The sequence below is a fragment of the Taudactylus pleione genome, unplaced genomic scaffold (genome assembly GCF_031769625.1).
Source record: "Taudactylus pleione unplaced genomic scaffold, aTauple2 ptg001915l, whole genome shotgun sequence".
NCBI classification, from domain to species: domain Eukaryota; kingdom Metazoa; phylum Chordata; class Amphibia; order Anura; family Myobatrachidae; genus Taudactylus; species Taudactylus pleione.
Window position 1 is genome coordinate 469993 of NW_028286312.1, and position 23339 is coordinate 493331.

General features: G+C 48.7%; 1 protein-coding gene across 1 annotated transcript in view; it reads left to right on the forward strand.

Moving 5' to 3' along the window:
- EGFLAM (EGF like, fibronectin type III and laminin G domains) overlaps positions 1-23339 on the forward strand; it is a 212585-nt gene that overhangs the window by 171547 nt on the left and 17699 nt on the right. The window contains exons 15-19 of the mRNA XM_088465218.1: positions 395-638; positions 1739-1850; positions 4858-4974; positions 12155-12335; positions 14801-14879. Coding sequence (XP_088321344.1) covers positions 395-638; positions 1739-1850; positions 4858-4974; positions 12155-12335; positions 14801-14879 — 733 coding nt within the window. The remainder of the gene's footprint in view (positions 1-394; positions 639-1738; positions 1851-4857; positions 4975-12154; positions 12336-14800; positions 14880-23339) is intronic.

A 23339-nucleotide genomic window follows, 5' to 3' on the forward strand; every position in this document is an offset into this window, starting at 1 on the left:
CGGCGATGGTAATAATCTATTTTTGGGAAGTGCAGTAAGGCGACTATTGCAATACACAATGCGGGAGATTATGAGTGCATGAGTTTTACAGTGTCTCCTGTAAGATATGGGCGTATTTTGGAAATGTTCTGTAAATGTATGTTATTTTTTCATGTTTATATTTTATTACTATTTGGAGATAAATGTTTGACTGAAAAATAAAATTCCTATTCTAAAAAATAAAAATGTCGGACTTTGAGATTCCGGGAGCAGAACGCATATTTTGGGGCACTATATATACAAGTATCTCAGATTCTTATTTATAATTTATTTTACATGTTTTACAATAGAAGAATGTTTTACATTAGAAGAATTGTTTTTTGAAAACACTGAAGTCTTTTCCTCTGCGTCCAAGCTTTCATCCTGGCCATTCCGCAGTTCAATGAGACTGCGCGCTCCTACGCTGTGACCAGATGGCCGTTCCAGCCTCATCACTACCTCTCGTTCATGGAGTTTGATATGACATTCCGGCCGGATGCGGATGACGGGCTCATTCTCTACAGCTACGACACCGACAGCAAGGATTTCATCTCCATCAACATGGCTAACGGCTATGTGGTTTTCAGATTTGATTGCGGTTCAGGAACAGCGGTGATAAGGTAAGGATAAGTGGATTTTCAAAAAGTTACTTATGTGAACTTTATTGAATGGACATATAATTTGCATAAACACAATATACACTTTATACCAGCACGGTTCACATCCATACTAGGGAAGGCGATCGGAAACCGATGGTTGGCAATCATCAATGGTCCCCATTCAATGGAAGTGGTTTTTACAATTGATGCCAGATTCATGATGGTTACAACCCTTGCATGCTTGCTTACGATGGCTCAGCTGTGGAAACACGGAAACATTGTTCGCTGGACAGCTCCATTGTTCATGCACAAATTCCCTGCTTCCGCAGTTCTACCGCACATGTGCACTAACTAACCATTAGTGGGTAAACCATCAAGTCTTTACCTTGCGTGCCGCTATTCAATGCTAGATGGCCATCCATTATCCACATGTCTGTTTTCTGCAGGGGCGTTTATCATCAGAACCCCATAGCCCCAATTGGGGCTTCACTGTTCATGCACAGAAGTTTACGCACTAGATCCAGACGCAACCTCAGTACCCGCTGCGGCCACTTTCCTCTACAGGGGCAGTAGTTCCACCTTTGCTTATTCAGTATTAGTTGGTTGCAGCTCCACCATCTTAGAAGAGCCTAAACATAGACATGCAAGAAAAGAAAAGCAAAAATAGCAAAATTGATTGGATGCAACAACTTCATTTCACATGGAGGTGAATTATATCTGAGAGCTTTGTGGCATGTGTTTTGTTTTTAAATGATCAATGTACAATATTTAATTACTTTATTTTTTTTTTCAACAAATGAGTCATAGCGTACAAATGTAATACAAGGAATTTGAGAGGCTATACAAAATAATAAGATTAAAACTTGGAAAAAAAACTATGTTAGTTGGTAGTACACTATCAGATCATGTGATGAGGTTTGAGATCCCAAAAAATAACAATGAAGAAGTAAAGAAGTGTGTAGATTATAAATACTAGTTTCAATAGTAGTTCCTGGCATATGTGATGTGATATTTAGACATTCAGAAGTGATTACAGTTTTCTTGTGGACCTGTTGATATTACTGTTTATAGAAACTCACTATCATTTCCAGTAAATTTATTCTTTTTGTGTTGGAAATCAGAAGTGAGAAGCCAGTGACCCTCGGCCAGTGGCATGAGTTACGAGTCTCTCGGACGGCTAAAAATGGCCTTTTACAAGTGGATAGCCAAAAGCAAGTCGAAGAGATGTCTGAGGTTTGTAATGACAGTCTTATTCTAACCAAAATGTGTTTTATTGAACAAATTGGTGATATCGCATGTTGTGACTTTTAGGCTCCAACACACTGTTGCCTATTTCTGCTCAGACATCTCTGCCGCAAACTTTAGACTGTAAGCTCTCACGAGCAGGGCCCTCTTCCCTTATGTGCTTTGCCTTCCCTCACTTACACCATCATCTCCTCCCCACTGTCTGCAACAGCACCCATCCCTTGGGTTCTGCCGCCTTGCTGCATATTTTGGTATTATGGTGCTGATGCAGCAATCTTTACATACCTTGTCCATATCCTGCAATGTTAAGTGCTGAAAGTCACTTTTTTCTTGTTTTGTTCATACTGTTTTAGTTCACGTACTCTGTAAGGCGCCGAGGACCCCGTTTGGCGCCATATAAATAAAGGATAATGATAATACTTGTCACTCTACCAGGATGTGCAGGATACATTATAGTCAATCATGTCCTTATAATATACACAAGTGATTCTTGTGTTTATTGGACTTTATAAAGTGTATTCTCCTATTGTACATGATTATGGATAATATTTTTCAACTCGGATTTCTATGACCTGTGTAAAAGTGTCCTTGTGACTCAACATGGTAACAGAATTCCTAAATCACTTCTAGGGGTAGATTCATTTAGCTGCTTGTTGGACGAAAATTGCTTAATGCGGGTTCAAGACCTATGGTCAAAAATTTTTGCTATTCAATTAGAAATTCACATTAAGTTAATGAGGGTCTCAAAGGGAGTTAACACAGATTTTAGCTTGCAGCTTTAGACTAGGTGAAAAAAGTAGGAAAAATTCTTATGTTAATGGACAAATGTTGTGGCACCGTGCAGTACCCCTGGGACTCCCCTCCCAATAAATCCTCATGTATTTAGAGGTTTTTAAACAGTAAAATATGGCCAATAAAATAATTTTTCATGTCATTTTCTCTTAAGAGAAGAATAATACCGTAGGTTAAATGAAATGGGAAAAGTTTTGTTGGGTGCTGTATTAATGGGAGAGTGTTTTTGAACTTGCAGATGGGAGTTGCAAGTGTTTTTTCTTACTTTTTACAAACTTTTATATACACACTTTAAAATCACTATAGAGACAAAATACTCTTGTCACTTTTGTTTGCTGAAACACTTGCTGGCTGTCATTTTCCCATCATTCATAGAAAATGGACAAATCAACCATGTAACAGCCTCCTGTACTATGGTTATGACCACTAACAGCCTCCTACACGATCCTGCTACCTTATTTGCCACTTTTTGGGGGGTTCATAATGATTTCCCCGCTCTTTCATGCACCTCACATAGGTTGCACATGACATAACGCAGGACATGGGCGCAAAGCCGTTTAACCGCAAGGGATTCGGGAGCGCCCTTCATGAAAATACCACAGGATATGCACTTTAATAACGCAGGACTTCACACTAGGGAATTCAAAGCTAACTGATTCCAACCCCCCCCTCCCAATACAGGGCTGGATTAACAATGGGACGGATGGAGCTCCAGCTCCAGGTCTCTACATAAAAATAGGCAGATCAGCATGGTGCCTGGTTGGCCACACAGTTGGCGATAAATCATTAGAATTAAAATATTTTTTTCTAGTTTTTTTCACAATATTATGCAATGTTTTTATTTTGATGTATTTAGAGAGACTGTGGAGCTGTGGTGTAGGGGGAGCACACGCCCATGTGGCTCTGGCCACACCCACACAGCGCTGGTTATAGCTCCTCCCATTCTCCATATAGGCTCCTGAACATTTTCAGCCCCAGACCCATGTGGCCCTTAATCCAGCCCTGCCCCAATGTCCTATTCAATTTCAATTACAGTAGGGCATTTAGAATAGGCAGTGCAATCAGCATAAGGCAACAATTAACAATCTTTAAATAATCATGAAACTTTTCTATTACACAATAACTCTTTAATACAGGATGCAATTAGAAAAAAAAACAATAGAATAGTGAACAAGCTCAAAAACACACAACACACAACACAACGCACAACCATCACAACTGGACATAGATAAAGAGATACTGTAACTGCTTTTCCAGGATCCGACTTGGTAGTGGCAATTATACAGGAGTAGAGTTTATTGATGTGACGTGAATGATGTTTATATAGGATTAAGTTATAATAACTGGGCAGTGTGGAAACCTATGCCTATGATTATTATCATGTCCTGAATATATTGGTGTAAGCAGCAGGATTGGGAAAGAGACTGAATGTGGGGGGAGAATGGGAGAGCAAAATAGAGGATGACACGTGATGATAGGCCTGCGCCTGTTTTGGGGAGACAGATTTACTGTATTGTCATCTGAGAGGTAGACTAAGGGCCTGATTCTGACCCGCTCGCAAGTGCTATGCGCTCACAAGCGGGTCGATGTGATGTCAGTAGTGGGCTTCACTGGGGCTTGCGGCAGACGAGACCCTACCACAAGGGTCTCGTCGTAAGCCCGATGGTCGCGACCATCACCTGGCCGCTCGCTACAGCTGTGGGTGGTCACCCACAGCTTAGCGAGTGGCCAGGAGGCCAGGTTTGGCATAACAAAGCGGCCGCCCTGATTCAGAGCGAGCGGCTCTGAATCAGGCCCTAAGACCATGGCAATGATGACATTTTTAGAGATGTTAAGTTCAAGGAAGTGCTGGGTGGCCGAGAGTTAGCAGATGACACAGGAGAGGACGGAACGGGACGGGGAGAGAGGTCAATTTGGGTGTTGCTGGTGTAAAGGAGATAGAAGGGGATGATAAGTTCCCCAAGTGAAGAAGTGTACAGGGAGCAGAGAAGGGAACCAAGAACAGAAAATTTGCATCTTCTAACATTTCCAGCATTTGTTACCATTCTAAACCCTGCTCCGCGTGCTGATGCCTCCGTTCTCCGCTTTTTAGAGACAATCCCGACCTTTGCTGTTCACTCGCATGATCACTGTACACGCCATGTTTGCCATTTATTCAAAAGCTGCGTCTCTCAATAATAACAAACATGTCTTTATATTGCAGGGTGGATTTACTCAGATAAAGTGTAATCCTGCCATTTACATTGGTGGTGTTCCTGATTATGACACCGTCAAGAAAAACTCTGGAGTCCTGAGGCCTTTCACTGGCAGTATTCAGAAAGTGAGTAGAACAGACATATTGTATGTACTAGTGTTATGTTGCATCTGTATAGGGAGCTATTACAGGAATCTGTCCTCTAGATCAGACTGACTGACTGTAATATAAAGGATACCAGTTGCATTCCTATTTCTAGCTGTGCACAAGTACTCACAGTGACTTGTATTGCAGGGCAGTATGGCGTTTCCAGGGCAGGATGCATATATCATGTATATAATACATACTGACCGACATTTGGCCAGCCCCCTCCGGGAGGGGGCTGCCAGGTCGGGGCAACAGGGTGGGTGGGGGCGGTTTAGGCAGACAGAGCGGGGGCGTGCCGTCGGGATTGCGTCATTGTGGCCCCAGCCCCCTGCTTTATAATGACGAAATTACTGGCTACGATCTCGTCATCGCACCCTTGGACCGCCCACTTTCACGCCAATCGAGGGGGGGGGGGGCGTGGGGGCTGGCCGCCACTCCGGGGGACTTGCCTGCTCTTGCGGGGTTCCGGGAGCGGCACTCGATTTTCGGGAGGCTCCTGGCAGTCCCGGGACAGTAGACAAGTATGATATTATACAGTGGTTCTCAAACTCCGTCCTCAGGACCCCACACAGGTCACGTTTTCCAGGTCGCCCAGCAGGTGCACAGGTGTACTCATTACTCACTGATACATTTTAATAGATCCACAGATAGAGGTAATTATTTCACTTGTTATTCTGTGAGAAGATATGGAAAATATGCACTGTTTGGGGTCCTGAGGACCAAGTTTGAGAACCTGTGATATAATATATACATACACTTTATGGCCAGAAGCATCTGGACACCCAAACATCATTCCCATATGCCTAGAGTTTCCCAAATGCTGTCCTCAAGGATCCCCAACAGTTCAGGTTATAAAGATATCCATGGTTGAGCACAAGTGCTTAAATCAAGTTGACTAAGGTACTAATTAAGGCACCTGTGGTCAAGCATGGATATCCTTAAAACCTGGACTGTTTGGGAACCTCTGCCATATGCACTTGTTTAACATCACATTCCAAAAACCATGGGCATTAATAGGAATTTGGAACCCTGTTTTCTGCAACAACATTCTCCGCTCTCCTGTGGAAGCTTTACACTATATTTTGGAACAAGGCTGCTTAGATTTGCATCTATTTAGCCCTAAGAGTATTAGTGAGATCGGGCACTGATGTTCGGCTATAACCCTTGCTCGCAATTGGCATATCCCAAAGGTGTTGATGGGGTTGAGGTCAGGGTCCTGTGCCGGCCAGGAAAGTCCTTCCACACCAAACTCTGCAAACTATTTTTTTGATGGACCTCACTATGGGCCCGATTCAGAGCCGCTCGCAAGCGGCCTGATGGTTGCCCACTGAAGGTCAGTCTCTACGGGGCTCGCAACAAGACGGGGCGGCTGTCGATGGTGATTGACAGCTCGCCCCGTTTTGTGGGCGGGTAGGGGGGGTGGCCGAACAAACGCAGGCGTTCCCTTAGGAACGTCTGCCGTTTGTAGGAGGGGTTACTGACATCACTACTGATGTCAGTAGTGGACTTCCTGCTCTATTAGTATGCAGTTGTGGTCCCTCTTATGCAGGCCCATAGTAGTGCCCCTTATACAGTATCCCCAGTAGTGGTCTCCCCAAATGCAGTGCCCCATGTAGTGTTCCCCCTTATGCAGTGCCCCCAGTAGCAGTCCCCACAATGCAGTGCGCCCAGTAGCGGTGTCCCCTTATGCAGTGCCCTTTATATAGTGCCCCCAGTAGTAGTCCCCCCCCTATGCAGTGCCCTTTATATAGTGCCCCCAGTAGTAGTCCCCCCCCTATGCAGTGCCCTTTATATAGTGTCCCCAGCAGTAGTCCCCCCCATGCAGTTTTCCCAGTAGTGGTCCCCCTTATGCAGGCACCCAGTAGTGATCCCCCATATCCAGTGCCCCCTGTAGTGGCCCTTCCTATTATTGCCCCCAGTCAGGGGCGTATGTAGCCATTGGCCAGGATGGCACTCGCCAGGGGCGCCGACCAAAGGGGGGCGCGCCGTCCGGCAGTGTCACCAGCAGCCAAGGGGTGGACTACCCCACTAATCCCCCGGCCCCACAAGTGTTGGGCAGACCACAATGAGAGTGGTCTGCCCTACACAGTTTACATACACACAGCTGCCAGCGATGGCTTGTGTTTGTTATAGCAGCCAACCAATGATAGCCAGACAGACTCTCATTGGCTGCTGCGTCATCCATGGAGGGAGACGGCTGGAGCTCACTCATGAGCTCCATCTACCGGCTCCCCCCACAGCGGGTGATGGGAGAGACATCATGACATCTCTCCCATAGTGCAAGAGAAGAGCCGGGACTCGGAACGGATAGTGGCGGTAGCGTCAGGAGCGTGGATCAGGTAAGTTGTATTTTTGTTTTCTTCTGTGTGTGTGTGTAAGCCTGGCACAGAAGGGGGGTGCACTTTATAGGGGGTGGCCGCTACTGGAGGCACTGTATAGGGGTGACCGCTACTGGGGGCACTTTAGGGAGGGGTGGCCGCTACTGGGGGCATTGTATAGGGGGGACTACTACTCAGTGCACTGTATAGGGGGGACTACTACTGGGGGCATTGTATAGTGGGTACTACTACTGGGGGCACTATATAGGGGGGACTACTACTGGGGGCACTGTATAGGGGACTACTACTGGGGGCACTGTATAGGGGGGACTACTACTGGGGGCACTGTATAGGAGGACTACTACTGAGGGCACTGTATAGGAGGACTACTACTGAGGGCAATGCAGCATAGGGGGACTACTACTGGGGGCACTGTATAGGGGGGACAACTACTGGGGGCAATACAGCATAGGGGGGACTACTACTGGGGACACTGCATAGGGGGGATTACTACTGGGGCACTGTATAGGGGGGACTACTACTGGAGGCAATGCAGCATAGGGGGACTACTACTGGGGTCATTGTATATCAGTCACATTGCTTTGCGAATAAGACACATTTGAAGGTAAAAAGACACACAAAAAGTCGGCCTGTTTAACGCACAAGGAAGTAAGATGTATGTGAACACATCTATAAGTGGTTCTAATTGGGCTTAACAGCGCAACCAATTGAATAGCTCCGGGAACTCCTTCCAGGAGCTATTCAACATTGCGCTTAATTGAATTTCCCCCACTGAGATAAATATAAAGTAATGAAAGAACAACAGCTCTCAGTAAATATGCAACAATAACTAATTTTATTTCCGCAACGGGCAATATTTTTGCCTCCGTGAACCTTTTACCTTAGTTTGAACAGAGAGGCTTTTACTTAAGGGACGTTTATCAAAACCACTGTATAAATCCGCCAAACATAAGAGGTGGTTGTGACAGGCGAGATAGGTCCGCCCTGCTGTATATAATGATAGACGTATTCTAAACACTGTCTGTATTTAGTGCCTGATACAGATCCGCAAGCAATGCCGATATTTACGCAGCTTGAGCGATTGTTAGCCATTGCACATGCAAGAAAGCCGCACTGCGCACGCTCAGCGATTGTTTTGCAGTCACGCTCACACTGACGATTTATTTGCAAAATTAGTAACAGGTAGGCATCTGGGTAAGTAACTGGGGGTGGTTAGAAAAACGCAGGAGTGTCAGACCGTTTAAACACTGTTTTCTGGCAGTGCATAAATTAGCCGCTGCATCCTTGCTCGCAGTAGGAGAGCCCTCTGCATGTAAGGAGACCCGCTGTGTCTGCGGCAGCTTAGACTTACTCAGAAGGCTGATGGCCGCCTTATCTGCGTTCTATGTTTCTGGTTTTGTGCATGAGCGGTGAATGTGAGATGCTTTCAGTGGGTGTCTCTATGCACAGGACGGCGATGTGAGTCATTAGCATATTTTCGCAATTGCGATCCCCGAGAGGTCGTAGGTGAGATGGCATTTTCCGTGCAGATCCTAATCAGGACCTTAGTCTGCATCTCAATTTAAACAATGAGCTGCGCAACCTAAGAGGGCCTCGCTTTTAATGAATCGCTACACAGCAGAGATCGCCATGGACAAGGATAGGTGTATAGGTGATGAGGGCGGGGAAAGATGGCTGAAATGTGACTGCACATATGAGACCTGGAAAAGATGCACAAAAACCATAGACATATCATAAAAATTACATGAGAAAATCCACTTAGACCATGTTTTCCAGAATACTTGAAAAAAGGAAAATAAGAAATCCAAGTTAAGGCACCTTAACCTAGTGTAAGGAATCTGGCACCATCGTGCGCAAAAAGTACATTAATTAATTAAGATGAATGATTAAAGATTATCCATTACTTCTCCACAATCTTGCTACAAGATATCCCCATCATACCACGGAGTAGGTGTCTGGGTTCCCCTGTGTGGTGACACACCTCAGGCACACTGCAGCACACACTGGGTTCCCCTGTGTGGTGACACACCTCAGGCACACTGCAGCACACACTGGGTTCCCCCATGCGGTGGCACACCTCAGTCACACTGCAGCACACACTGGGTTCCCCTGTGCGGTGACACACCTCAGTCACACTACAGCATACACTGGGTTCCCCCATGCGGTGGCACACCTCAGTCACACTGCAGCACACACTGGGTTCCCCTGTGCGGTGACACACCTCAGTCACAGTACAGTACACACTGGGTTCCCCTATGCGGTGGCACACCACAGTCACACTACAGAACACACTGGGTTCCCCCATGTGGTGACACACCTCAGGCACACTGCAGCACACACTGGGTTCCCATTCTGTGGGGGCACACCTCAGTCATCACTACAGCACACACTTGGTTCCCTTCTGTGGGGGCACACCTCAGTCATCACTACAGCACACACTTGGTTCCCCCATGCGGTGGCACACCTCAGGCACACTGCAGCACACACTGGGTTCCCCTATGTGGTGGCACACCTCAGGCACACTGCAGCACACACTGGGTTACCCCGTGCGGTGGCACACCTCAGGCACACTGCAGTACACACTGGGTTCCCCCATGCGGTGACACACCTCAGGCACACTGCAGCACACACTGGGTTCCCCTGTGCGGTGACACACCTCAGTCACAGTACAGTACACACTGGGTTCCCCCATGTGGTGACACACCTCAGGCACACTGCAGCACACACTGGGTTCCCTTCTGTGGGGGCACACCTCAGTCATCACTACAGCACACACTTGGTTCCCTTCTGTGGGGGCACACCTCAGTCATCACTACAGCACACACTTGGTTCCCCCATGCGGTGGCACACGTCAGGCACACTGCAGCACACACTGGGTTCCCCCATGTGGTGGCACACCTCAGGCACACTGCAGCACACACTAGGTTACCCCGTGCGGTGGCACACCTCAGGCACACTGCAGTACACACTGGGTTCCCCCATGCGGTGGCACACCTCAGACACACTACAGCACACACTGGGTTCCCCCATGCGGTGACACACCTCAGGCACACTGCAGCACACACTGGGTTCCCTCATGCGGTGGCACACCTCAGGCACACTGCAGCACACACTGGATTCCCCCATGCATGGCACACCTTAGGCACACTGCAGCATACACTGGATTCCCCCATGCGAGGACACACCTCAGGCACACTGCAGCATACACTGTGTTCTCTCGTGCGGTGGCACACCTCAGGCACACTGCAGCAGACACTGGAGTCCCCCATACGGTGACACACCTCAGGCACACTGCAGCACACACTGGGTTCCCCCATGCGGTGGCACACCTCAAGCACACTGCAGCACACACTGGTTCCCCTGTGCGGGGGCACACGTCAGTCACACTACAGCACACACGGGGTTCCCCCATGCGGTGGCACACCTCAGGCACACTGCAGCACACACTGGGTTCCCCCGTGCGGTGACACACCTCAGGCACACTGAAGCACACACTGGGTTCCCCCATGCGGTGGCACACATCAGGCACACTACAGCACACACTGGGTTCCCCTGTGCGGTGATACACCTCAGTCACACTACAGTACACACTGGGTTCCCCTGTGCGGTGACACACCTCAGTCACACTACAGCACACACTGGGTTCCCCTGTGTGGTGGCACACCTCAGGCACACTGCAGCACACACTGGCTTCCCCCATGCGGTGGCACACCTCAGGCACACTGCAGCACACACTGGTTCCCTTGTGTGGGGGCACACCTCAGACACACTACAGCACACACTTGGTTCCCCCATGCGGTGGCACACCTCAGGCACACTGCAGCACACACTGGGTTCCCCAGTGCGGTGGCACACCTCAGGCACACTGCAGCACACACTGGGTTCCCCCGTGCGGTGACACACCTCAGGCACACTGCAGCACACACTGGGTTCCCCCATGAGGTGACACACCTCAAGCACACTGCAGCACACACTGGGTTCCCCCATGAGGTGACACACCTCAAGCACACTGCAGCACACACTGGGTTCCCCCATGAGGTGACACACCTCAAGCACATTGCAGCACACACTGGATTCCCCCATGCGGTGGCACACCTCAGGCATACTACAGCACACACTAGGTTCCCCCATGCGGTGGCACACCTCAGGCATACTACACACACACTGGGGTCCGCTGTGTGGGGGCACACCTCAGGCATACAACACACACACTGGGTTCCCCCATGCATGGACACACCTCAGGCACACTGCAGCACACACTGGATTCCTCCGTGCGGTGACACACCTCAGGCACACTGCAGCACACACTGGATTCCCCCATGCATGGACACACCTCAGGCACACCACAGCACACACTGGATTCCCCCGTGCGGTGACACACCTCAGGCACACTGCAGCACACACTGGGTTCCCCAAGCGGTGGCACACCTCAGGCACACCGCAGCACACACTGGGTTCCCCTGTGCGGTGGCACACCTCAGGCACACTGCAGCACACACTGGGTTCCCCCATGCGATGACACACCTCAGGCACACTGCAGCACATTACTGGGTTCCCCCATACGGTGACACACCTCAGGCACACTACAGCATACACTGGGTTCCCCCATACGGTGACACACCTCAGGCACACTGCAGCACACACTGGGTTCCCCCGTACGGTGGCACACCTCAGGCACACTGCAGCATACACTGGTTTCCCCCGTGCGGTGACACACCTCAGGCACACTGCAGCATGCACTGGGTTCCCCCGTGCGGTGGCACACCTCAGGCACACTACCAGCACACACCTGTAATATATGTACTTTCACTTGCTCACAGCTTATACTCAATGACCGGATCATCAACCTGGTGCATGGACTGAATTCTGGAGTAAACCTTGTGAACACCGCCCATCCCTGCGCCAATGTCCCATGTGCCAATGGTGGCAGCTGTAGACCCAAACATGACAGCTATGAATGTGATTGCCCACTGGGATTCGATGGGAAGAACTGCCAGAAAGGTAACTGGGATATTTTTCATATATAACCAATGAGATGTACAATCTTCTAAGTTATTGTCATTTTTTAATATCATAATGACAGTTAGATGGTTACTGCATCAACTTTATACACTTACAGCAATGTCAAACTATCCTTTATCTTGTCATTACTGTGACAGCCGATGTGAAGAAAAAGTTTTCGTATTATAGTTGTAGTTATATTTATTACCACTAGATGGTGCACTCACTCCTAGGTTTGCTTGGAAAATAATGTATTTTAGATTTTATCATTTGGGGCCTACAGAACTTATTATCACCTGCTATTGCAGCCGTAAGTTTGATAATTTGCTCTGTAAAAATTCACTTATTGCCTGCACTTATTAAAGATATATTACCGCGGCAGCTGTTACTGACAGCGGCACGGTGAGTTCAGATTTACTTTTGTATTCGAGCACATGTGTATGCTGACTGGCACCTCTGGCTCTTGCATACACAATTGACTGGAAATATTTGGACTTTTCAGTTCCATTAATTGAATAGTAACTATAAAATAAATAAAGCGTTAAAATACATTCTATATTTTCTTTTTTGAATATTTTGAAGCATTACAGCATGTTTTAATGCTATTGCTCTCTAAATGCTATAGAGACAGAACAGGCATCTTGCCAATACAAATAAATAGATTTACTAAAGCTTCTCAAACAGACAAGTGGAGGTTTTGCCTATAGCAACCAATCAGCTTGTGGCTACCATTTTCTGGGATGCAATAGAGAAATGATAGCTAGGATCTGATTGGTTGCTATGGCACAATCTCCACTTTTCTTTCTTTTTGTGGAAACTTTAATAAACCTGTCCCAAAATCTCCAGTACTTACTGTTTAATTTAATTCAGATAATTAAAAAAAAAAAACTATGCCACTATATAACTTGGGGGTTGGGTATGCCGCTTATTGCTTCATTATTTTTCTGGTATCATATATGCATTCTATAGCTGGAAGCGTAAGATCACTTCTCATTGTGACGTATGTCCGTGTTCTGTTTTATTGCTGACTTGTTGCAGAATGTGGAAATTACTGCATTAATAGTAAGTACTGTAATAGTAGAGTATTAATCCCCAACTGTCTGTGAAAAGTAGCATAGTTCTGTAGTACAGCTACGCCATGAGTTGATAGGACATTATGGGGGCCAGCGTATACCCACTGGGAGACATTTCTGAAAACTGGTGTAAAAGAAAGCAGTAGTGTCACCCTTTTCGTAAGTGTGGCCTATATACTATATACTATAGAGCTCATTTATGAAGATCACCTGATAGACACTCATACACCCCTTGGATTATGCACCGATGAGCCATGATGGTTCACTAGGTATGTCCCCACCTGCGCTGCAGAGGAGCAGTCTCCGCAAGCTGAAATTGCGCCTGGACGGGAGAAGCAGCAGCACAGTCTATAGGATGCGCACTGTAGATGACCAGTCAAACCCATCTCTCCTTACTGCCACTCGTATCAATTAAATCAAGGTCTCCATTTTTGTACTAAAGTACTTCTTGATTTAGATTAATTTATGGTTTAAAAAAATAGCGTAAGAGTGAGGGGACGTTTGTGCTGCTTTGATTATGTACCACTTATGTGTGAGATGTTTTTTGTGTCATGGTTATTTTCCCTGAAGACTTATGCTTTTCATAGGACCCTTTTGCCAGAGAAGCATATGTGTATGGTCGCTCCCAACAGTCCTTATGTTCAGTGCTTTGTGTATAAAAAAAGGTCTATACTGTCATTTGAAGACACGTGTAAATCATGGTCCTCACTGTTATCTAATGTTTGAAAAGTTTTAGAAAAATTCTTGCCACAGAATATACAGAGATGTCAGAATTATGCCAGGTTCCTCTGTGAGACACTGGTATAACTCCAGGCACCTGTCAAAGTAGTCTAATCATATGTCTTCATTGGTATAAGTTAGGGGGACGCTTACTGATAGAGAGACATCTATATGACACACACAGCCCAGTGTATTCAAATATAAGTATCATTATCATTCGTCATTCAATCTGTTATTTAAAATCTATTGTTGAAAAGAAAATACACCTCAAAACATAATACATACAGCAATTAAAAATGTCTAGTTTATTCTACCAAGAGATGTACACGGGCGAGTGTTCTATCAGTGCAAGAATCTCTTCATGTAATATGCCAGTGGCATCAATTTTACTGTAATGGTACAGAATTAAGGTAGTTCGTTTTTTTTTATATAAAGCTCAGAATAAAAATAAAAATAATTCACTTTATTTGGCATATAAAAAAATAAATTTCTCATGAATGTAGGTTGTAAATATATCAGGGATTAATCAATAAAATCTGAGACTGTCTCAGCAAATCAAAATCATTTCAAATATTTGGGTTTGGAGAAATACCCCCATAATGGCACCAATACAGATTTTGACGCTTGTGTGCGGTGCATGATGAAGAATATGAAGTTTATTTTTCTTCTTAGTCATAACAGAGGCCATCGAAATCCCGCAGTTTATTGGGCGCAGTTATCTCATATATGACAACCGGGAGGTTCTTAAAAGGTAAGTGCTACCGTGTTTACAAGTTATCATGAATCAGGAGATCCTACAAAAGACACATTTCAGATGCTATGACACCCTAGGCTGTGCTCCGGTATATATTATAAACCAGCCTACACACACAAGGGTATTCAATTAGCTCCGGGGTTTAACCCATGGATAATTGCCGGCAAAAATAAAATCAAATAGCTTATTTTTCCTGCGACGAATAATCGGGATTCACGCGTGTAAACCCACTGATTCCGTGCAAACTGCTGAATCAATAGGTTTTTTCCCCACGCGGGAACCCAATATTGTGTTTTATCTTTTGCTGACTTTCAGGGGTATTCAATCAGTCGTGAGGTTTACCATGCGACTAATTGCTGACAAAAATCCCAGCGACGCAGGGAAAGGCTATTTAATGAACCTTTTTACCGCGCTGAAAAATTGGGATTCACGCGCATAAACCCAATGATTCCACGTATCAATGTTTTTTTTCCCCCACGCGTGTACCCACTTTTTTTTTTCCGCCGAGCTGCGAGGTTCAGTCTGACTGTGGTGACTCGCACGCAGGGTAATCCCCGCTAATTGAATAGCTCTAGCGCTGCAATTAGCCGTGGGGTTTATTGAATACACCCCAGAGTGTATTTTTGAAAAGCAAGACTACAAAGCTGTCAGTCACTCTGAGCCTGCTCTGTTAGAGAAGCCTCCTGACATGGCAACTGTGACAGAGCTTATTGAGAGTGGATATTTTTAAGTGGAAATACTACAGTTAGTTCAAGTGTATTTTTCAGCCCTTTAATACAGTATTTTTACTATATATTAATGTCAAATAGTGGCTTGACTGGCTCTTTAATTTGTCTGTGTCTCCTTTAGTTGTTTGAACATTTTTGTTCCCGACCAGGCTTTGCTCAAAATGCTGCCTCTCCCATCCATGTTATATGGAATGCCTGCAGATTGATGTACTGTGAGATTATTAGCTGACATGAGGGGTTTGGACTGAATATAAAAGGTATAGACAGTGTCGGACTGGAGCATGAGGGGCCCACCGGGATAATCAGTGGTAAGGCCCCATGCTTAAGGGGAGTGGTCATCCACCAGAGGGGGTGTGGCCTGCCATCACAGACAGTTGGCTAACCATTAGGCAAATCTTGGTGTAGATTCTATAGAAGTGAACCAAGCCCCCTTGTTTATAATTCGGGGTCTGAAACCTGACACCTAGAGGAGGGGTGGGCCCACTGACAGTGGGGCTCACCGCTGATTTCCCCTGTACCCCTGTGGGCCAGTCCAACCCTGGGTATAGAAAGGTATAGAGATGAAAACAATGGCTCTCTAGGCAAAGATAATCTCAGCAAGCAGACTGACACTTTTGCCGAACTAGACAAAGCTCTGTGAACATGAATATTATTTTCTACTTCAGGGTCCATAGGGGGTCCACAGGGTTGACCTTGGGGTTATAGCTGGAACAGGATCCATGGGCACCACACAGTTAAGCTTTTAGCTCCCAGGATGCACTTGGGTCCTCCTCTATACCCCGCCCCCGAGCCACAGGCACCTCAGTGTAAGCTGGTGCCCGGCCGGAGTCGGTCACCGCGCAGGGGGGCTGCAGGAGCAGCCCCCAGAAGCTTTTTATTTTAAGTTAGATTTTATTTATTTTTAATCTCTTTTTACTACAGACGGCAGCGAAGGGCTGTCTGTACAGACGCCCACGCTGCCGCTCTGATCCCCGACTGGCGCCGCGACGCCAGTACTGATCTGGGGATCGCGGCGGGAGGGCAGAGTCCGTACTAGCCGGACTCTGTCTACCTCCCAGGACTGCTGCCGGAGTCGCCGGGGATTCAGGTAAGCCGCGCGTCGCTGGCTGGCGGCGGCGCGCGGAATGCCTTAAATGCAGTCCTTTAGCCTCCGGTCCGGGGGACAGACCGGAGGCTGCTGGCAGTGGGGGCGGGCCCCCCCCGGGCCCCCCCCCCATAACCCGTGGGACCACTAGACCACCAGGGATAAAGGGGCAAGCGGGAAGCCAGCATCCCTGGGGTTATGGCCAGCCAGGGGAGGAAGCCTTCCCTGATCAGCGGCTCCTCCCCTCAGCTCAGCGCGCCTTTCAGCACGCAGTCTGGCGTCGCTGAGCTGCAGTTACACGGCCACTCCTCCTCTGAGGTCTCCAGCGGCCATTTTCCCAGTGGCAGCGCAGATCTCAGGGAGCACGCGGACCGGTCCCCCTGTGTACCTCTCCCCTGATTAAGGACAGCGTACACAGCACTATAGCCCTCCCAGACACTGAATCTGGGCAGGTTGATTGTAGTGTAAAGGTGCAGTGAGTATATCTTCCTGCATGGTATGTGACTTTTGCTAGTGCTGCCTGTCTGTGCTTATTTTCCGCTTACTGTCAGCTTATACCTATCCCTTTACTTCTCCTACAAGCCCTACAGGTGTGTGGGGGAGGGGCGTTTCTACTGACCTCACTTATATAGATCACGTATTTGTGAGGTCCGTCACATACAGTTGTGTGCTACTCAGTGCCATATTGTGGGCTGTTGTTCAGCACACCGGTGAGTGCGTTTTACTTCTACCCTGGTGCCAGATATATAATATATTCTGTCATGTCAGACGAGGAGGTTGAGCGCTCAGTGGCTCCGGTGTTGGCCTCCTGCGGACGCTGTTCTGCAGGAGTAGATAGGGAGGATTTGTCACAGGATGGCCTGTGTAGTCGATGCCAGGTGGCTCCTGGCCCATCCAGACCTTCTCTGGCGCAGGAACCACCGTGGGCGATGTTTTCTCAAGTGCTGGTGTCTATTGCGGACCGTCTGTCGGTCCCGACTGCTCTCCCTACTAGGGCGGTGCCCCAGCCGACCATCCCCCATTCCCCGGGTGTCCCGCAGTTATTGCGGAGTCCTCCTGGGTCTCAATCAGTTGGTCCCTATGCGGGGTTGCCTATGTATATACAGGCTTCCCCTGTGCCGCAGCAGCCTGTGGTACCTTTTCAGGCCCCTATGGCGACGCCTCCACCATGGGTGGATGTGCTCTCCAACTCTGTGCAAAATTTGGCGGCCGCTTCCTCGGCTTTTCAGTCAATGTTGCAGACTGACATGCCTTCTAGGATTTCTAAACGCCCACTCATGACACGGGCTGCTCAGGTATCGGACTCAGAGGGTTCCTCAGATGATGGGGAGGTCCCTGATGACACTGACTCGGACGCCTCGGTCCAGGAAATGGATACCAAGTCGTCCATTAATGTGCGAGCACTAGTTAGGGCGGTGCGAGCTATTCTTCTTATAGAGGATGAGGCACCGGTTCCTAAGTCGAAGTTTCCTAGTTTCAAAAAAACTAAGGTGGCTTCTGCGGTGTTTCCCCTGTCGGATCAGTTGACGGATCATATGGCGGTAGCTTGGCAGGCGCCCAGTAAGAGATTCCTTCCTCAGAAGCGGTTGGCTTCTAATTACCCCTTCCCTGAGGCACATTGTAAAAAATGGGAAACTCCACCGGCGGTGGATTCCCATGTCACCCGTTTAACTCGGGGCGCCACCTTACCATTACCGTCGATATCCTCGCTGAAGGATCCCACGGACAGGAAAGTTGAGACTTGCTTACTCCCTCTCCGGGGCGGTGGCCCGACCGTCCATGGCCATCTCCTGGGTGGCCAAGGCCATTGAGGGGTGGGCCAATGCATTGGAAGATACCTTCCCAGACGATGCTCCGGATGTCCAGCGGGCGTTGTTGGGACAAATGAGGGACGCTGCTTCTTACATTGGTGAAGCTTCTTTAGATGCTAGTCTGCTGACCTCGCGGGTATCGGCTGCAGCGGTGTCTGGCCGCCGATCCTTGTGGTTGCGGTCCTGGAGAGCGGACTCTGATTCAAAGAAGGGTCTGGAGGCCTTACCTTTCAATGGTGAATTACTATTTGGTCCGGACTTGGACAAAATAGTGGACACCCTGGCTAAATCCAAGTCGGCCTTCCTCCCTTCGGCGGCACTGCCTGCTAAGGTTCGGAGTTCGGCTTTTCGTTCCTTTCGGGTTCAGGGTAAGGCGAAAGGTCAGTCCTTCCCGAGACAGTCTGCGAGTAAGACTGCCTCTAAACCCAAGAAGCAAGTCTGGAGTGCTCGGCGTCCTTCTTCCAAGCAGGAAGATAAACCTGCGGCCTGATGGGACGGGCCTCCCTCTGGGGGACCTCAGAGTGGGAGGCCGACTTCTTCTATTTGCCCAGTGCTGGCACAATACCACCACGGATGCCTGGGTTCGAGAAGTGGTCTCCCAGGGGTACGCCCTGTCTTTTCGGCACAGACCACCCCACCAGTTTTTCTGCACAAGTCCTTCTCAGGACAGGACCAAGGCGTTACAGGTTCAGGAGGCTATAGAGTCCTTGCTGAAAGCAGGGGTCATTGTTCCCGTTCCTCTATCACAACGAGGGACGGGGTATTATTCGTCTCTGTTTCTGGTGCAGAAACCCAATGGTTCTCATCGCCCTATCCTCAACTTGAAGTCTCTGAACAGATTCCTCAGAGTTCCCAAGTTCAGGATGGAAACGTTACGTTCCATCATTCTGGCGATGGAACCGGGGGATTACATGGTGTCCCTGGACATCCAGGACGCCTACCTCCATATTCCGATAGCATCTTCACACCAGCGGTATCTGAGGTTCGCTATCCTTCAACACCACTATCAGTTCCGGGCGCTACCCTTTGGTCTCTCCACGGCACCGAGGGTGTTCACGAAGATTATGGCGGTCATGGCCGCACATCTTCGGAACCAGAATGTACGGCTGCTGCCGTATCTGGACGACCTCCTGTTGCTGGCGAGCTCCCCGGAGGTACTGCTTCAACATCTCCACCTGACGATCGCTTGCCTGCAAGCACACGGGTGGTTGATAAATTGGAAAAAGTCCTCCCTGATTCCACCTCAGCGGATGGTTCATTTGGGAGCCCTGCTGGATTCGCGTCAGCAAAGGATCTTCCTGACTCCGGAGAAGGTCGCCTCCCTACAGCTGCGGATACACAGTTGCCTGAGCCGTTGCCGCCTGTCGGTCCATTCGGCTATGAGAGTTCTGGGGTCCATGGTGTCGACATTCGACATGGTGGAATTTGCCCAGTTCCATTCCCGGCCCCTGCAGGGGCTGATTCTATCAGAATGGAACGGGTTACCTCACCGGATCCGTCTCAGATGCTGGTGTTGTCTCCGGACGTTCGGCAATCTTTGGCTTGGTGGCTTCAGACAGCTCATCTGGTCGAGGGGCGCCCATTTTGGATCCCGGACTGGGTCCTGCTCACGACGGATGCCAGTCTCCGGGGTTGGGGGGCAGTGACCGGCTCTTTGTCGCTTCAGGGTCGTTGGTCAGCGGAAGAAGCACTTCTCCCCATCAACATCCTGGAACTGCGGGCAGTATACAGGGCCCTGCAGTCGTCCGGCCCCGCTCTTCATGGAAGGGCGGTACAGGTGCAGTCCGACAACGCCACCACGGTGGCGTATATCAACCACCAAGGCGGAACTCGCAGTCAGGCAGCGATGTCGGAGGTGTCTCGTATCCTGACTTGGGCGGAGGGTCACATTCCGGCGATCTCGGCGGTCTTCATCCCCGGAGTCCTCAATTGGGAGGCGGACTTCCTCCCGGGGAATGGTCGCTTCACCCAGAGGTGTTTCAGCTACTCGTGGACAGGTGGGGACTGCCGGAGCTGGACTTGATGGCCTCCCGTCACAATCACAAGTTGCCCGTTTACGGGTCAAGGACAAGAGACGCAGGCGCAAGTCTGGTGGACGCGCTGTCGGTGAAATGGACGTTTCACCTGGCGTATCTGTTTCCTCCGCTATCCCTGCTTCCTCGGGTTCTGCGGAAATTCAAGCAGGACGGCGGCATGCTCGTGCTGGTAGCTCCGGCGTGGCCCAGACGTCCTTGGTACTCCGATCTCAGGAGCCTCTCCATCGACGCTCCGTACCTTCTTCCTCAGCGTCGGGACCTGTTGTCTCAGGGGCCCTGCCTTTACCTGGATCTGGGTCGGCTGTCTTTGACGGCGTGGCTCTTGAGACAGCCGTCTTGAGGTCTCGGGGCTTCTCCAGTTCGGTTATTGGTACCATGCTCCGGGCACGCAAGCCTGCTTCAGCACGGATTTATCACAGAGTGTGGCACACTTACTTTCAGTGGTGTGAGTCCAGACATTATGATCCTCAGGTGTTCCGAGTTTCTAGGATCTTGGAATTTCTTCAGTCAGGATTGGATCTCGGCTTACGCCTTGCATCTCTGAAGGTTCATGTGTCCGCCTTGTCCGTGTGGTTTCAACGGCGGATTGCAATACTACCAGACGTTCACACCTTTTTCCAGGGTGTTCTCAGGATCCAGCCTCCCTTTGTGCCTCCTGTGGCTCCTTGGGACTTGGCGGTGGTGCTACGGGTCCTGCAGGGTCCTCCGTTTGAGCCTCTTGAGGCGGTGGAGCTCAAGTGGCTGACATTTAAGACGGTTTTTCTCCTGGCAATTGCATCGGCCAGGAGGGTGTCTGAATTGGGGACGCTTTCCTGTCGCCCTCCTTTCCTGATTTTTCACCAGGACAGAGCGGTGCTCCGCACTCGTCCTGAGTTTTTGCCCAAAGTGGTCTCGAAGTTCCACATTAATCAGGAACTTGTTGTGCCAGCTTTTCAGTCCCCTGGTCTTTCAGCTGGTGAGACTTCCTTAGATGTGGTCCGGGCGCTTAGAATTTATGTAGACCGGACGGCTTCGGTTAGGAAGTCTGATTCCTTGTTTATCCTCTTTGGTTTTCACAAGAGGGGTTGGCCTGCCAACAAACAAACATTAGCCCGTTGGCTTCGTTCCGTTATTTGTGAGGCTTATGCACAAGAGGGTTTACCTGTGCCAGCCTCTGTTAAGGCTCATTCCACTCGTTCTGTGGGTCCCTCTTGGGCTGCTAGACGTGGCGCTTCTGCTGTTCAGCTGTGTAAGGCGGCCACTTGGTCTTCTATTCAAACGTTTTTGAGGTTCTATGCGTTTGACACCTTCGCCTCTCAGGATGCTTCCTTTGGGCGCCGGGTGCTCCTTTCAGCACAGGAGCGTCCCCGCCCTTAGTTGAACTGCTTTGGGACATCCCCAAGGTCAACCCTGTGGACCCCCTATGGACCCTGAAGTAGAAAACAAGAGATATGGTAAGAACTTACCTTTGTTATCTCTGTTTCTACGAAGTCCATAGGGTCCACAGGGCGCCCGCCCTGACGCACCTGGCTTCAAATGGGCTGTGTGGCTGGTCACCGGTTTTCCGTCTCCTATTGCTGTGAGTATGGTTTCTTGTGTGTTCCAGTCTTCCTTCTCTCTGTTCCATATTCTCCTCCGGCCTAGGCTGCTTACCAACTGAGGTGCCTGTGGCTCGGGGGCGGGTATAGAGGAGGACCCAAGTGCATCCTGGGAGCTAAAAGCTTAACTGTGTGGTGCCCATGGATCCTGTTCCAGCTATAACCCCAAGGTCAACCCTGTGGACCCTATGGACTTCGTAGAAACAGAGATAACAAAGGTAAGTTCTTACCATATCTCTTGTTATTCTCTTATCTCCTCATTTTTAAAATTGAAGGTAAAATAACAAAAGTAGGATAAGTGTGCAATACAAGCCCGCTCCCCTTCCCACTCCTGTCACATGATCTTACAGTGTTACGTTATGTTAGGGATTACCAATGTACACTTACATTATGCTTTTTGGAACTACCTCTGTGCAACAACTTTTATTGTGATACCTTTTTCCTAATATACTAATAGGGGTAAATTTACTAAAGTGAGAGTTTTTAGAAGTGAGTTTTAAAAGTGCTGTTGCCCATAGCAACCAATCATTTAACTAGCACCTTCTAGAAGATAATAGCTAGAATCTGATTTGTTGCTATGGGCAACATCACTTTTAAAACTCACTTCTATAAACTCTCACTTTAGTAAATTTACCCCCTATAGTCAAGTCTCATTTCTGTCCTAAATATTGAGAGTGAAGATGAGCATGCGGATGGATCAGGATCAGGACACCTGGCGTTCCACTGACAGAATAGGCATCAGCGGAGCCGTAACTAGACTTTTTGGTGCCCTGTGCTAGAAAGAGCATTGGTGCCCCCCTCAATTTTCAAAGGGACATAATGCACCCAAAAAAGGGCCATGGCTTCATGGGGAAGAGCCAGGGAAGAGATAGGAGAGGCCAGGAGATGCTGGGGATGAAATAAGAGGAAGCTACAAGCAAGAATGATAATAAACAGAAATTTGACAGGCCCAAACAGCGCCCTCTGACCTGTGATGCCCTGTGCGATGGCACCGGCTGCACTACCCTAGCTACGGCATTGGGCATCAGCTGATACCTCCAATGGCGAAAAAAGCTTTGCGGCTCCTTGCTTATCAGGGACCCAAGGGAGACTTCAAGGGGCCAATTCATCATTACTTAAAGTAGGTGAGAAGATTATTTTTCACCTACTTTTAAAGGAATGAAGTAACTGAACCATTCATTATATAAGTAATACAGGAGATATAATAAATTCTTTAATTAC